At 44.2% G+C, this 15,209-nt stretch overlaps 1 protein-coding gene across 2 annotated transcripts in view; it reads left to right on the top strand.

Annotated features, from left to right (window-relative positions):
• Positions 1–7,174, top strand: part of ZBTB49 (zinc finger and BTB domain containing 49) — a 30,780-nt gene extending 23,606 nt beyond the window's left edge. For both annotated transcript variants that reach the window (XM_075858066.1, XM_075858057.1), the window contains one exon: positions 4,520–7,174. In XM_075858066.1, coding sequence (XP_075714181.1) covers positions 4,520–5,172 — 653 coding nt within the window. In that variant the 3' untranslated portion in view covers positions 5,173–7,174. The remainder of the gene's footprint in view (positions 1–4,519) is intronic.
• The last annotated feature ends 8,035 nt before the right edge of the window (positions 7,175–15,209 follow it).

Below are 15,209 nucleotides of genomic sequence, written 5' to 3'. Positions count from 1 at the left end.
TATTTATTGCCCAGATTCTGCAGTTTTTAGAAATATCCCACATGTGGCCCTAGTGCGGTAATGGACTGAAGCACCGGCCTCAGAAGCAAAGAAGCACCTAGTGGATTTTGGGCCTCCTTTTTATTAGAAAATATTTTAGGCACCATGTCAGGTTTCAAGGGCTCTTTCGGTGCCAAAACAGTGGAAATCCACCAAAAGTGACCCCATTTGGGAAACTACACACCTTGAGGAAATTATCTAGGGGTATAGTGAGCATTTTGACCCCGCAGGTTTTTTGCAGAAATTATTGGAAGTAGGCCGTGAAAATAAAAATCGTCATTCTTTCAAAGATAATGTAGGTTTAGCTAATTTTCACGAGGACTAAAGGAGAAAAAGCACCACAACATTTGTAAAGCAAATTCTCCCGAGTAAAACAATACCCCACATGTGGTTATAAACGGATGTTCGGACACACGGCGGAGCTTAGAAGGGAAAGAGCGCTATTTGGCTTTTGGAGCTCAAATTGAGCAGGAATGGTTTGCGGAGCCCCTGTCGCATTTGCAAAGCCCCTGAGGTACCAAAACAGTGAAAACGCCAAAAAAGTTACTCCATTGAGAAAACTACACCCCTTGAGGAATCCATCTAGGGGTGTAGTGAGCATTTTGCCCCCACAGGTGTTTCATAGATTTTATTAGAATTGGGCAGTGAAAATAAAAAAAATCCTTTTTCTTCAATAAGACGTAGCTTTAGCTCCAAATTTTTAATTTTCTCAACAAATAAAGGAAAAAAAGAACCCAAAAGTTTGTAAAGCAACTTCTCTGGAGTACAGCAATACCCCACACGTGGTCATAAAATGCTGTTTGGGCACACGGCAGGGCTCAGAAGGGAAGGAGCGCCATTTGGGTTTTGGAGCGTGGAATTTGCTTGGTAATAGTTTTGTTTGGAGTATCACTGTTGTTTCCGTTTATAATGTGGGGCATATCTGAGCTGGGCAGAGTACATCAGGGGCATAGTCAGGTGGTATAATAATAATGTAAAAAAAATAATAAAATGATCCATAGATGTGTATTACGCTGTGATCGATCCTTTCTGCACAGGCCGGTGTCGCACTGATAAATGTCCTTCCTTATCCCCCTTTTGGTCCACACTCCGCACCTTTGCAGTTTGGGGAATTTTGCCGGGAAAGTGTTGTCCTGGTATAATACGGGCACCGTCGCTTCCAGCAGATATGTTTGGGCCCTCCCCTTCCTGGTTCCCTAATTTTAGTGCCTTGATACATCGCCTTTTGAAACAGAAGAAACGTTCCCCTCGGGCCTTCACAACTGGATAATTTTCTTTCCTGAATTATTGGAGCCTTAACTTATTTTATTTTTTCATAGACGTAGTGGTATGAGGGCTCTTTTTTTACGGGACGAGCTGTAGCTTTTATTGGTACATATTGGGGTACATGCGACTTTTTGATTACTTATCCTTTTTTTGGGAGGCAAGGTGACAAAAAAAACAGCAATTCTGCCATAGTTTTTTAGTTTTTTTTTTATATACAGCGTCAACCATGCGTTGTAAACTACATGTTACCTTTATTCTGTGGGTCAGTACGATTCCGGTGATACCAAATTTATAGAACTTTTTTATAACTTTTTGCACAATAAAATTACTTTTGTAAAGAGAATGTATTTTTTCTGTCGCCAAGTTGTGAGAGCCATAACTTTTACATTTTTTCATCGATGGAGCTGTGTGACGGCTTGTTTTTTGCGAGACGAGGTATAGATTTTATTGGTACCATTTTTGGATACATGCGACTTTTTGATCACTTTTTAATTTCAATTTTTGGAAGACAGTGACCAAAAAAACAGTAATTATGGCAGTGTTTTTGAGGTTTTTTTTTACGGCGTTCACTGCGCTGGATAAATAACATAATATTTTTATAGTTCAGGTCGTTACGGTCGCTGCGATACCAAATATGTATGGCTTTATTATTTTTTTCTATAATAAATGACTTGATAAGGGAAAAAGGGTGATTGTGTTTTATTTTATTACTTGAAACTTTTATTGTATGTTTTACAACTTTTATTTTGACTTTTTTTACACATTTTTTTACACTTTTCTTTAGTCCCACTAGGGGACTTGTATATCCAACTGTTTGTTTGATGTTCTAATACATTGCACTACCTATCTAGTGCAATGTATTGGAACTGTCAGTTTTTCACTGACAGCAAGCCGTTCAGGCTCCGCCTCTGGGCGGGGCCTAATCAGCTTACGTAATGGCAGACAGGAGTCCATTGTTAGGGCTCCTGTTTCCATAGTAACAGTCGCCAGCCTTGCCATCGCATGGCAAGGCTGCCGATTCCCTACAAACCTCTAGGATGCAGCGATCACAATGGATGGATCGCTGCATCGAAGGGGTTAATGCCAGGAATCGGAGCTAGCTCCGGTTCCTGGCGATAGATCGGGGTGTCCGCTGTAACATACAGCGGACACCCACTGCTGATGACGCCGGCTCAGCTTCTGAGCCGGAAGCTGAGGCGGCGCCATCTTGCCGATGGTACCGGAAGCCTCCTGGGTCCCGCCGATGACGGGGCATAGGAGGATTCCGTTACAGGCTGATCGGGAGGCAAGCATTAGCCCTCCGATCGGCTTTTCAGCCACCGGCAACCCAGCGATCACGTTGCTGGGGTGCCGGTGGCTATAAACTCCTCACATGCTGCGATCTCTATTGAACGCAGCATGTGAGGGGTTAATCGGTCGGATCGGAGGCTAGCTCCGGTCCTGCCTGATACCTCAGGGTTCCAGCTGTAACATACAGCTGTCACCCGGCGGTGATGTCGCTGGCTCAGCTCCTGAGCCAGCTTCATCTCCATGACGTACATGATCCGGCGGGAAGGGGTTAATGGAAAATGGTCCCTCCTCTCCTTTTGCCTTGGGTTTAGAGGAGTAAGGGGGGGGGGGGGGGTACGGGAACTTCACTTATCAAACATTTATGGAATAGACTATGAAAATGTTCTCCGACTAGTTGGACACAGCCCCTTCTATGCTGTGCCTTCCACAGTGATGTCCATATGACTGCTGGTGTGCTTGGAACTGCAGCTCCGCCAATCCATGTCAATGTGGCTGAGCGTGGTTAAGATGTAGTACTAGGTCCGTGCCCCCTCATTCTGCTGATCATGGGGGTTTTCCGGGGGCTGGGAACCCAACCAATCATACATTGATGGTCTGTACTAAGGATATGCCATCAATGTTCTATCCTGGAAACCCTTTTGAGTTGGTCATACACAATGTCGATGGGGTTGGCCGTACGGTTGTCACGATACCAGAATTTGGACTTCAATACCAATACTTTGTGTAGTATTCCAATTCTCGTTACAATAAATAAAAAGTCCTTCCGTTTTCTCATGTGAGGCATATGGTTTTATGAGGTTTTTTTTAATCCTCCATGTGCCTCACATTAATAGTAATTAACCCCATCATGTACCTCAGTCATAATGGCCGACATTTTATTAATGTGTGAGGTACATGATGGGGTTAATTACCATTCATGTGAGGCACATGGAGGTTTAAAACTCATAACATCATGTGCCTCACTTTAATATGTGAAAGAAAGCAGTTTTTTTGTTTTTTTACAGTGCACAAATTATAAATGATGCTATACTTTTGTTCAGGTTATTACGATCGCAACGATGCTGAATGTGTATATTATTTTTATGTATGTATTGAGACTTATTTTTCCAATGTTTATTGTAAAAAATGTGTGTGTTTTTTTTTTTTTTTTTTAAATTTAACATTTACTTTTATTTTTTCACTTCTCTATTTTTTAACTGTAATGTACTGGCCTTTATGTATATGCCAGTACATTAGCCTGTGTACTGATTTGTACACAGGAAGTTGTTAGGACATACCTAAGTATTCCCTAACAGGAAATCTGGTCAATGGACCCTGGGCTGCTGGTTCATATATGGTATGTCCTTCAGTCACGTCACGAATCCCTGTGATGCGATCAATGTGGGGTCCCCCCCTTCTCATTTTCCCCTTGAATGCTGCGGTCTGCTTTGATTCGGCATTCAAGGGAATAATGGCAGAGAGCGGGGCTGCAGCTGTATATTACTGCCATTGCCCCGCTACTGATCGAGTGGGCACACTTGCCGTGACCGCACGATCAGCATGATGTGATTAGTGTGGCCGGTGCTGCACTAGTGAGTGGCTGGCACTGAAGACAAAACATGGGGGCGCTTTGCAGTGCGTGCCACCATGTTCTCTGTCTTCAGGGCCGGTGCCGCCGGCTGCGCAGCTTAATATCGAAATACATTAATTAATTGTATTGAACCGCTTGAGGGCGCACAACATCGAAATAGTTTTGATATCTCAATGTATCGTTCAACCCTAGTTGGCCAACAATCTCATATATACCAGATGTCGGAGGGAAATAGGCATCAGGCATGTTGGATTTCAACATTTTCTACTCCTTCTCTTTCTTTGTCACCACTTCATTGAATAGTTGGAATAATTTTTACACTCTGATATAGCCGTACCCTTTTTTTTTCACCAGGGAAAAAGTTTGCCGGCTCCGGAGATCTGCGCAGGCACGTGAGATCCCACACAGGGGAGAAGCCCTACACCTGTGATGTGTGCAACAAAAGCTTCTCTCGCTCCGCTGTCCTTAGACGACATAAGAATATGCACTGCAGGCCTACAGAAGACGGGCAGATCACTCCTGAAGAATGTCCAAACGCTGCGGAGTCCTCAGGAAAATCGAAGAATTCGGGCTCATTAACTCCACACATTCCAGCCGCTTTTATGCAAGAACATGATCATTCAGTGGAAAATGCAAGGAGTGACTATGAGGGGAGCAATAGTAACTCATATTGCAAATTACAGACTGTCATTCAGCAAGATGAACTTACACCACAGGAGAAGAGAAATGCTGAGTGCGCCAAGATGTCAAAGCCGCACTTAACGGAAACCGCCAGCACTTATACATTCACAGAGGTGGAGGTGGCCGTCACAGAAGAAAGTTTACACTCTGACATATCCATGATACGTTCCTCTTTAGTTACTTTAGAAAATAACTGTAATGAACCGTTAAATAACCGAGCAACTTCTAACGGATATAGAGGGGCTGATGGCCAGTTCTTCTCCAGTATGAGCCTTTGGGGATTCGCTATGAAAACTTTGCAGAACGAAACTGACATGGATCAATGACTTGATGACTCTTTTACATTTTTTTTAAGAATTACTCCACCCAATTTTTTTTCAAAGTTATTACATCGCTAGGATATGCCACCACTTTTTCATCGGTGGGGATTCGAACTCTGGGACCCCACTCATTGAGAATGAAGGGGTCACAATGCTGGTTTAGCGCTGCATCCCCTTCACTGGTTTTCCTTGCACACGCTGCATCCCCTTCACTGGTTTTCCCTGCACACGCTGCATCCCCTTCACTGGTTTTCCCTGCACACGCTGCATCCCCTTCACTGGTTTTCCCTGCACACGCTGCATCCCCTTCACTGGTTTTCCCTGCACACGCTGCATCCCCTTCACTGGTTTTCCCTGCACACGCTGCATCGCCTTCACTGGTTTTCCCTGCGCACGCTGCATCGCCTTCACTGGTTTTCCCTGCACACGCTGCATCCCCTTCACTGGTTTTCCCTGCGCAGCAGTGCTCCCGGCCGCCCGCTATTCAGGGAACTGCAGCGCAGCTCTAGTCAAGGGAATGTGGCCAGGAACGCTGCTGTTCAGGGAAAGCTTAGAAGGGTATACAGTGCTAAATCAGTGCTGCGGCCTCTTCAGTCTCAAGATCAGTGGGGGTCCTACAGGTCGGATCTCCCAGCGATCAGAAAGCGATGGCATATTAAATCGATATGCCAAAATTTTGTAGGATGGGAATACCCCGTTAAAGAGAACCTTTCACCTGCCCATACATGTGCACTATGTAATAGACACTGCTGCACAAAACTTGTCTCACTTAAAAAAAAAAATTCTATGCTCCGTTATTTAGATATCGGTGCCGTTATATGTAAAGAAAAAACCCTGAATTGTCAATGGGACGTGTAAATAGCATGGGGGCATGTTACTTATCGCTGTGACACTGTCCCATCAGCTACGCATAGTGTCACAGCGTCTTCCTTCACTGTCTGACAAGAGCTGGAGGGAGGAGAGCTCGGCTGCTGCCACGGGACAGAAGAGGAGGAGAAGAAGAATGTAAATTCTTCTTCTGTTCCGTGGCAGCGAGAGTATAGTTGGCGGAGCTGGAGCTGTAATCATGTTTTCAGTATGGGACAGTAGTTCCACGGAGAGGCAGGGACTCCTAGCGTCATACATAACTATGATGTTAGGAGCCCGGCTCCCTGCACTGTGTTCAGTCCGGGACTTGCGGCCGAAATACGTTCCATCCTTTATGGACCGAACATGCTCGTGTGAATCCAGCCTCACAGTGATAAGTAAGACGCCCCCATGCCATTTACACGGCCCATTGACAGTTCAGGGGGTTATTTACATATCGGGCACCAAATATAATGGCACCGATATCTAAATAACGGAGGAGGATAGTAAAAAAAAAATTAAAGTGAGACAAGGTTTGTGCAGTAGTGCCTCTTATATGGATCACTCAGCTGCACATGTATGGGCAGGTGAAAGGTTCGCTTAAGCATTTGGAGTTAGGGTATGTTCACACGCTTAACCAAAAACGTCTGAAAATACGGAGCCGATTTCAGAGAAAACCGCCTCTGATTTTCAGGCGTTTTTGAAGCTGAAAATGAAGCTTCTTTTAATTTGGAGCTTCTTTTCAGGTGTTTTTTGAGGCGTTTTTCATAGTGTTCAATGGAAAATCGGCTCCATAAAACGCCTCAAGTGACATGCTACGTCTTTTTACGCTCGGTTTTTCAAAACGGAGGTGTAAAAAGATGCCCCATATGAACTAAATGCTGTTTTTCCCATTGATTTCAGTGAGCAGATGTTTGTAGGCGTTCAGCTTCCGTTTTTTCAGGTGTTTTTCGAGGCGTAAACGCCCCAAAATATGCCTGAAAACTCTGCGTGTGAACATACCCTTACTGATCGATTTGGCAACTAGTACATCAATGGTGATGCACTTTTTTTTCCTTCATTTCCGTAATCTCTGGTTAGAGTTCATTTTTACTTTTACCCATGTCATTCTGAAAGAAAGAAGAAAAACATTGTTAGCTGAATCTTTTTTTAACATTTTATAAACATCATATTTTTCTAATTTTAATAAATGTAAAATGTTATGTTTTGTTATTTTATTCTTTCGGCTACGCCATAGGTAAACCTATAAAAAAAAATAAAAAAATGGTTTGCATAAACAAATCTATAACATTGTGGCGCAATACCACACATAACCAAAACCTACGTTATCGACAAAGAAGTAAATGTCTAAACAACAAAATCTGGAAAATTGTAATCCTCTTCATTAAGACATAGAGTGTCTCCAATGATCCTCTTTCAGGATATGCAAATTTCTAAGATACAATTTAAAATTTGAGTTCTGTATGTTTTTCATTAGCTTTAGTAGCAGTCTGCTCACTCCATTCATTTCAATCTGGGGCGGAGCAGGAGGCTTGGATTACTGCAGTCATTTACTTCCTCCCTGCTGAGGGATAAAGCTAGAATGACCTGGATATCTTACCCAGTCAGGAAATTGCATCTATGTGTAGAGTCCTGTGAGGTCCTGTGATCACAGCAGCATCTGCACTGATTCAAGCAAGCCGTCTTTTCAGTGTGAACGTTGTAGAAGTAGCAATTGTATTGTAATTTTTTGAGCAACTCGCGTATTTCGCTGCGTTTTTCATGGCCATTTTTGGAGCTGTTTTCAATAGTCTATGAGAAAACTGCTCCAAAAACGTCCCAAGAAGTGTCATGCACTTCTTTTGACGAGCCGTCATTTTACGTGCCATATTTTGACAGCGACACGTAAAATGACAGCTCGTCTGCACAGAACATCGTAAGAACCGTTGCATGCAATGGGCAGATGTTTGCCGACGTATTGGAGCCGTCCTTTCAGGCGTAATTCGAGGCGTAAAACGCCTCCATTACGTCTGAAAAGAGGTCGTGCAGCTCAGTTGAAAGAAAAATTTAATTTTATGTGTATTGGAATGCGGAGAGGGGAGAAGCCTGATAAGTGGGAAAAATGTGGCAATTCTATTTACTTGAGACCTAAAATAACAATCTACAATAAAAAAAAGTAACCTTTTCAGGAGGGTTTTTCCAATATGAATGTAATTGTTAGGAGGTGAAGACCCCTGCCAGACCACTATAGGAGCCGTCTTCAGCCTGACTATTTTAGAAGGGTACATCTAATGTTTCTTGGGTAGAGAATGGCAGTAACATTAGAGATACACTTTATAGAGGTTGTTGCCACGACAAACATTGATGTCATATGGTGGGCACAGCAGTCTTACCTGCACTGGTCGTTAGAACAAAGTGGCTATGTCGCTAGGAAAGTGCTGGTCCTTTTAGTCTCCTGTTTGCTCAGTTTGGATTTTTCCAGAGACTGCATGGTCCGCCATTCACTGCATGGTCAGCCATTACGTCCGAAAATACGGCTCCAAATCGCCGGCAAACATCTGTCCATTCATTTGAATGGGTCTTACGATGTTCTGTGCCGACGGTCATTTTTTTTCCGCGCCGCTGTCAAAAGACGGCGCGTAAAAAAGACACCCGCGTCAAAGAAGTGCCTGTCACTTCTTGGGACGTAATTGGAGCCGTTTTCCATTGACTCCATAGAAAAACACTCCAATTACGTCTGTAATGGACGCTGCGAAAAACGCCTGCACATGCCATTACTTCTGAAATTCCGGAGCTGTTTTCTCCTGAAAACAGCTCCGTCATTTCAGGCGTATCGGACGTGTACGTGTGAGTCCAGCCTAATGGTCTGGCCGTGCCCAAGAGCGAAGCCCCAATAATTCGAAGGAGTATAAGATGCAATACCAAACACAACCTATGGATAAGTGTGGCGCTGTATCTTGAAGAAAGCAGCTTTTTTATTTCATCCCCTTTAAATGACTTTGAATACATAGGATCAACATGGTTAATAAACATTCATAGGCATCCGGCATTACAGGGGACGAGGGAGTCAGTGCACATTGAAATGCCTCTATTGTAATTACTGCAGACGTTTTTAGATCGTATTAGTTAATGAATGCGACCAGGTGTTCTCAATAAAATAAGCTACCCATCGCTTCACATGGCGGATTTCTCCCCGAGCCGTCTGACACGGACATTTATTTAACATTCCCATCAGGCGCACACAGTAATTAAGTATATATCATTGCCTCATTTACAAGCAATTTAGAATAAGGCTTTTTTCGTGTTTTTTTTCCTTTTGTGTATACGGGAAAAAAAAAATGATTGATCGGTTCAGTGTCGGGAACGAGAAGCTTTGTCTAGCTGCACTCCTCTGTGTGTAGGACTTTTCAGTTCATCATCCGAAGCGTTCACTTTCCAGTAGTCTCCAAACTTGTCTCCTGCCAAGAGGACTTGTAAAATGCGCCAAATGTATTCGCGACTCCCGACATTTTTAGCTGGAAGATTGGTTTGAAGGACGTGACGTGAGGAAGTGTAAATTGTCTAACGTGTCTAGTGATTTTTCCAATTATAAAATTTTGCGTGCAACGTTTTTACGGCAATATTGATAAATAACCTCCAATGTGTACGTTTAGGCTGGGTTCACACGACCTATTTTCAGGCGTAATGGAGGCGTTTTACGCCTCAAATTACGTCTGAAAAAACGGCTCCAATACGTCGGCAAACATCTGCCCATTACTTGCAATGGGCTTTACGATGTACTGTGCCGACGACCTGTCATTTTACACGTCGCTGTCAAAAGACGGCGCGTAAAATTACAGCCTCGTCAAAAGAAGTGCAGGACACTTCTTGGGACGTTTTTGGAGCCGTTTTCTCATAGACTCCGTATTTTCAGGTGGTTTTGGTCCCTACGTGTGAACATACCCTATCTGTGTGTCTTTGAGTCCCCCTCCCCTGTGTTTATTTGAAGATGTGCATGCTTTATCCCATAGGAGGCAATACTTGTATCTTCTAATATCTTATAAAATACGTAGCCTTGAATTTACACCACAGAATGAAAGTATTTAGAAATCCCAGATGGACGTCAAGTAGTGAAGTGAGTCTAATACTGAAGGCGTTGTCTTCTATGGAATATTGTCTTTTGTCTTAGGGTATGTTCACACGAGGGCGTCCGTAACGGCTGAAATTACGGGGATGTTTCAGCCTGAAAACATCCCCGTAATTTCAGCCGTAACGGCATGTGCAGGCGCTTGAACGCCGCGTCCATTACGGACGTAATTGGCGCTGCTATTCATTGGAGTCAATGAATAACGGCTCCAATTATGCCCAAAGAAGTGACAGGTCACTTCTTTGACGCGGGCGTATATTTACGCGCCGTCATTTGACAACGGCGCGTAAATATACGCCTCGTGTGAACAGACAAACGTCAGCCCATTGCTTTCAATGGGCAGATGTTTGTCAGCGCTATCGAGGCGCTTTTTTCGGACGTAATTCGGGGCAAAAACGCCCGAATTACGTCCGTAATTAGTGTGTGTGCACATACCCAAAGGGTCTGACCAGCTGAAAACTTGGAGTCTCACCGATGGGACCCCAGCAATCAGCTGTAATCTGCAGGGGAACTGGTGCAAGTGTTTAATCCCCCTGCAGCGCCACCACAGGTGAACTGAAGCATTAGTCAAAATCAATAGACTTTCTGTGTATTTAATGGACTTGCTGGGTACTCCGGAGCGAGAGACAGTCTTTGTAGCAAACCTTCGCTATGGCTAATTGGTGATATATTAAGAAATCAATTAGCGCAAAAATTTGGTAGGTCCACAGTATGGCTGTGGTTATGTGACGCTGATGTATAGTGACAGAGACAAACAAACATCAGGTTTAGGTCAGGGCTACACTGAAACTTTTTGTAGTACTATTGATTTTAACTCTTAAGTGACAGCTGTGGTCCACAAGATTGCTTGCAACGCAATATATTTAATTGGACTGCAGATGTAGCTCAATAGTTAAAATGAATTAATAGTACTACAAAAAATCTAATTGTAGCCCTGGTCTTAGAAATCAGGAAACCCTAGTTAACGCTGGTGAATCCAGAAGAAGGCGAAAAATCTTTATAATAATAATCTTTATATAGCGCCAACATATTCCGCAGCACTTTACAATTCAGATGGAACATGCACAAACAATATCAGACATTACATAGTGACTAATATACAATTCAAACAAGAGGAGTGAGGACCCTGCTCGCAAGAGCTTACAATCTATGAGGAAATAAGGGAGACACAAAATGTAAAAAAGTGCTTGTTAAGTACAATGGTCCAGCCATTTTTATACACATGGGGTGGTACACATAAAGCTGCATGAGGCGGTCATCAGCCAGTATCCGTGTATGACAGACATGAAGTGCATTAGGGTGCGAGGAGTGTGGGGATACTGCTGAATGAGGGGGTCAAGTTCTCATGACTAATGTAAAAGGGGGGGGTCAGGGAAGGGAGTCAGATTAGGGAATGTTATAGGCCTGTCTAAGAAGATGTGTTTTCAGGGCACGTTTAAAAGTGTGGACATTGGGAATTAATCTGATTGGGGTAGCGCTTTCCAGAGGACTGGTGCAGCACGAGAAAAATCCTGGAGACGGGAGTGGGAGGTTCGGATTACGGAGGATGTTAAACTAAGGTTGTTGGCAGAACGTAGAGCGCGGATAGGGTGGTAGGCAGAGATGAGATGAGATGAGATGTAAGGAGGTGCAACCCTGTGGAGGACTTTGTCGGTGAGAGTAATAAGTTGCATGGGCAACCAGTGCAGTGACTGGCACAGGGTAGAGGGGTAGGTGTAGTGATCCAGTGTAGAGACTGGTACTGGGTAGAGGAATTTGTGTAGTGGTCAGAAAGATGGGCCTGGCTGCTGCATTAAGGATAGATTGGAGAGGGGAGAGTCTAGTGAGGAGAAGACCGATTAGAAATGATTTAGGCCCCATGCACACGACAGCAAAAAACCTCTGTTTTTGCGGTCCGCAAAAACGGAGCCATTGACTTTCATTGAACACTGACACCTTTCAGTAGCACTACGGAAGGGTGTCAGTGCCGTGGAAATGTTCCGGGAATTATGGAACATGTCCGTTCTTTCGCATTTTGCGGGCCGTGCTCCCATACTTTGTATGGGAGCACGGCCCGAAAATGTGGCTGTCAGTCAGCGTCCGGCCGTGCCCGCAATTGCGGGCCGTGATTGCGGGCACGGTCGTGTGCATGGGGCCTTACAGTAGTCATGACGAGAGTGAATCAGAGTGACATTGAGCATTTTCCACAGTAAGAAAAGGGTGGATTCTGGAGATGTTTTTGAGTTGAAAGTGACAGGCGCGTGAAAGTGATTGAATGTGCGAAATAAAGGAAAGATCTGAGTCAAAAATAATGCCAAGACAGTGGGCGTACGGCCTGGGAGTTATGATAGTGCCACACACTGAGATGGAGACATCAGGTTTAGGGAGGTTAGTAGATCGTGGGAACACAAGGAGCTCAGTTTTAGAAAGATTCAGTTTCAGATAAAGAGAGGACATGATGTTAGAGACAGCGGACAGACAATCACTGGTCTTTTGTATTAGAGCAGGGGTGATGTCACGGGAAGAGGCATATAATTGGGTATCATCAGCGTAGAGATTGTCCTGGAGGCCAAATTCTCTGATGGTTTGACCAATAGGGACTGTGTAAAGAGAAAAGAGGAGCGGACCTAGGACTGATCCCTGAGGAACCCCGATAGCAACGGGAAGAGGAGAAGAAGTAGAACCAGCAAATGACACACTGAACGAGCAGTCAGAGAGATAGGAGGAAAACCAAGAGAGAGCCGCGTCCTTGAGGCCAATAGAGTGGAGCATGTTAAGTAGGATTTTGTGGTCTACAGTGTCAAAGGCTGCAGAGAGATCCAGAAGAATCAGGAGAGAGGATTTACCATTAGATTTAGCCGTCAAGAGATGGTTTGAGACTTTAGCAAGGGCAGTTTCTGTGGAGTGTAGAGTGCGGAAACCAGATTGTAAGGGGTCTAGAATGGAGTTGGCAGAGAGATAGCGCATAAGGCGAGAGTAGACCAAGCGTTCCAGAAATTAGGAGATGAAGGGCAGATTGGAGACTGGTCGGTAGTTGGCAGCGCTGGATGGATCAAGAGTTGTTTTTTTCAGTAATGGGTTTATAATGGCATGTTTAAAAGAGGAGGGAAAGATACCAGAGGAAAGAGAGAGGTTAAATATTTTAGTCAGGTGACTAGTGACAGCCGGGAAGAGAGAGACTGACCGAGGTGTGAGGGGATAGGATCACTGCGGCAGGTGATAGGACGAGAAGAAGTGAGGAGCTTATAAATTGTAACAACAAAGACAATGAATAGTATACAATGTATAGGTTTACTTCTATGCTCTTCCTTACTTCCATTCTGCAGTTTATATGACAGGCTCGGCTCTACTTGCTTTCCATTTTATTTTTCTTGTCACTAGACAGCTGGCCGTTAATATGCAGTGATAGGGGAATAAGCTGCACGACTTAGATCTATCTTGAATCAATTTTAATAAAACTATTACCTCCATTAATTCTGGTTTTTGCTCTTACTGTCACAAAGAAGGGGCATTGCGTAAGTCGCTGTGTACTCCTGAGCTGGGCGGAGGGTGCACACACTTCTCTGGGGAACATACTTATTAGTGCAGTGAAGCTGTGACCCATCTCAAAGGAAGATGACTTAGCTGATTAACTGAGCTGACTGGTGGCTGGGAGCAGCAGGAGCTGCACAATACAAGCCGAGGCAATTAGTAGAAAATCTCATGCCAAACATGCCTACAACTGGCACAAGTGCCTTGTTTTTACTCTATGTTGTCTGTTATTGGTGTGGAGTATCGGCTTGTAATTCACTCATGTGTCTTCTTACTCATACAGATCTATCACAATGTGTATAAATACAACGCTATAAAAGTACTTTTCCTAGTTTATTATAGCACAATTACTATGATATGTCTTCACGCCTCTGCCCTGCATACCTATAGTGCCGTACATGCAACAGAGAGACATGCCATTGTCATCTCTAACTCCTACATCTTTCTACAATCCCAGATCAACGGCCTACATACCACAGAGGTAGACCTTGCAGCTGCTATGGCACACATACAGAGAGGGGGCCCAGTCCTGGTTAGTCCCATCCACTTTTCTACCTTCTCCAGAGGAACTGCATTGTTTGCAAACAAGGGGTAGGGTACTTTTACACGGCCTGTGCAAACGAGCGCCAATCAACAAGACAGCTCGTTGATCGGAGCTTGTTTGCTTCTTTCCCAAGGAGCTAAGTATGGGGACGAGTACTCGTTACTATGATCGTTCATCCCCATACATTTCTATCATGACGGCAGCACATCGCTCTGTTTACATAGGGCTGGTTTGCCCGATATTTGGCTGGTGTAAAAGGGCCCGTAGGGGACTCGGCCCAAGGGTCATAGAAAGGGTGTGGCGGGATAACAAACACCAGGTCGTTCTGTCCTGGATGGCAAAAATAATGGGAGGTGGGTTTTGATCTTTGCCATGAAGCCCCTTTTCTACGTACGCCACTGTGCAAGCTGAAGGAAGAAATCTAATTATTTACGGCAACATATTGCTTTGGGGGAGGAAGCTAGTTGGTAAAAGCCCATTACTTTATTATATCCTCATCATTATATTCCTATATCTGCAGCATTGGAGACCCTGATGACTTATCAGTGCTGGGAGGAAGGTTACTCCATTGCAAGCCACTTCCCAACTTAGCACGAGGCTAAAAAAGCCTGCACTCAAGGACAGTAAAAGCCAGGGCCAGATTAAGGTTGGTTGAGGCCCTGGGCTAAACAATTTGGTGGGGGCTCTTATCCCACCTCTGGAACCTGACACCTATCATAGCCACATATAGGAAAGATGGGCATGCATGCACATTGCCCTCTCTACTGAAATCTTTAGGCTTTATGTAGAAAACTGAGCCAGTGAGTCAATAAAAGTTCAAAAGAGTTAGCTACATACATGCATGGCTTCCTCTCCACGTATTCTTGGCTGGATGGGATTGCAAAACAGCAATAAAGGGACACCCATTTTCCCGAGAGGTGGGGTCCCGGAGCTGAGCAGTGTATACACTACCAACATAGTGACTGTGTCGTTGGGTGGATTGGGAGAATATGTACAGGGAGTGTGGTTTGTGAAGACCCCCTAGATCCTCAAGATGGT

Source organism: Rhinoderma darwinii, chromosome 1 (genome assembly GCF_050947455.1).
Source record: "Rhinoderma darwinii isolate aRhiDar2 chromosome 1, aRhiDar2.hap1, whole genome shotgun sequence".
In the NCBI taxonomy this organism is placed as follows: domain Eukaryota; kingdom Metazoa; phylum Chordata; class Amphibia; order Anura; family Rhinodermatidae; genus Rhinoderma; species Rhinoderma darwinii.
Note: the sequence above shows the minus strand (reverse complement) of the source record. Positions and strands in the feature narration are given on the sequence as shown.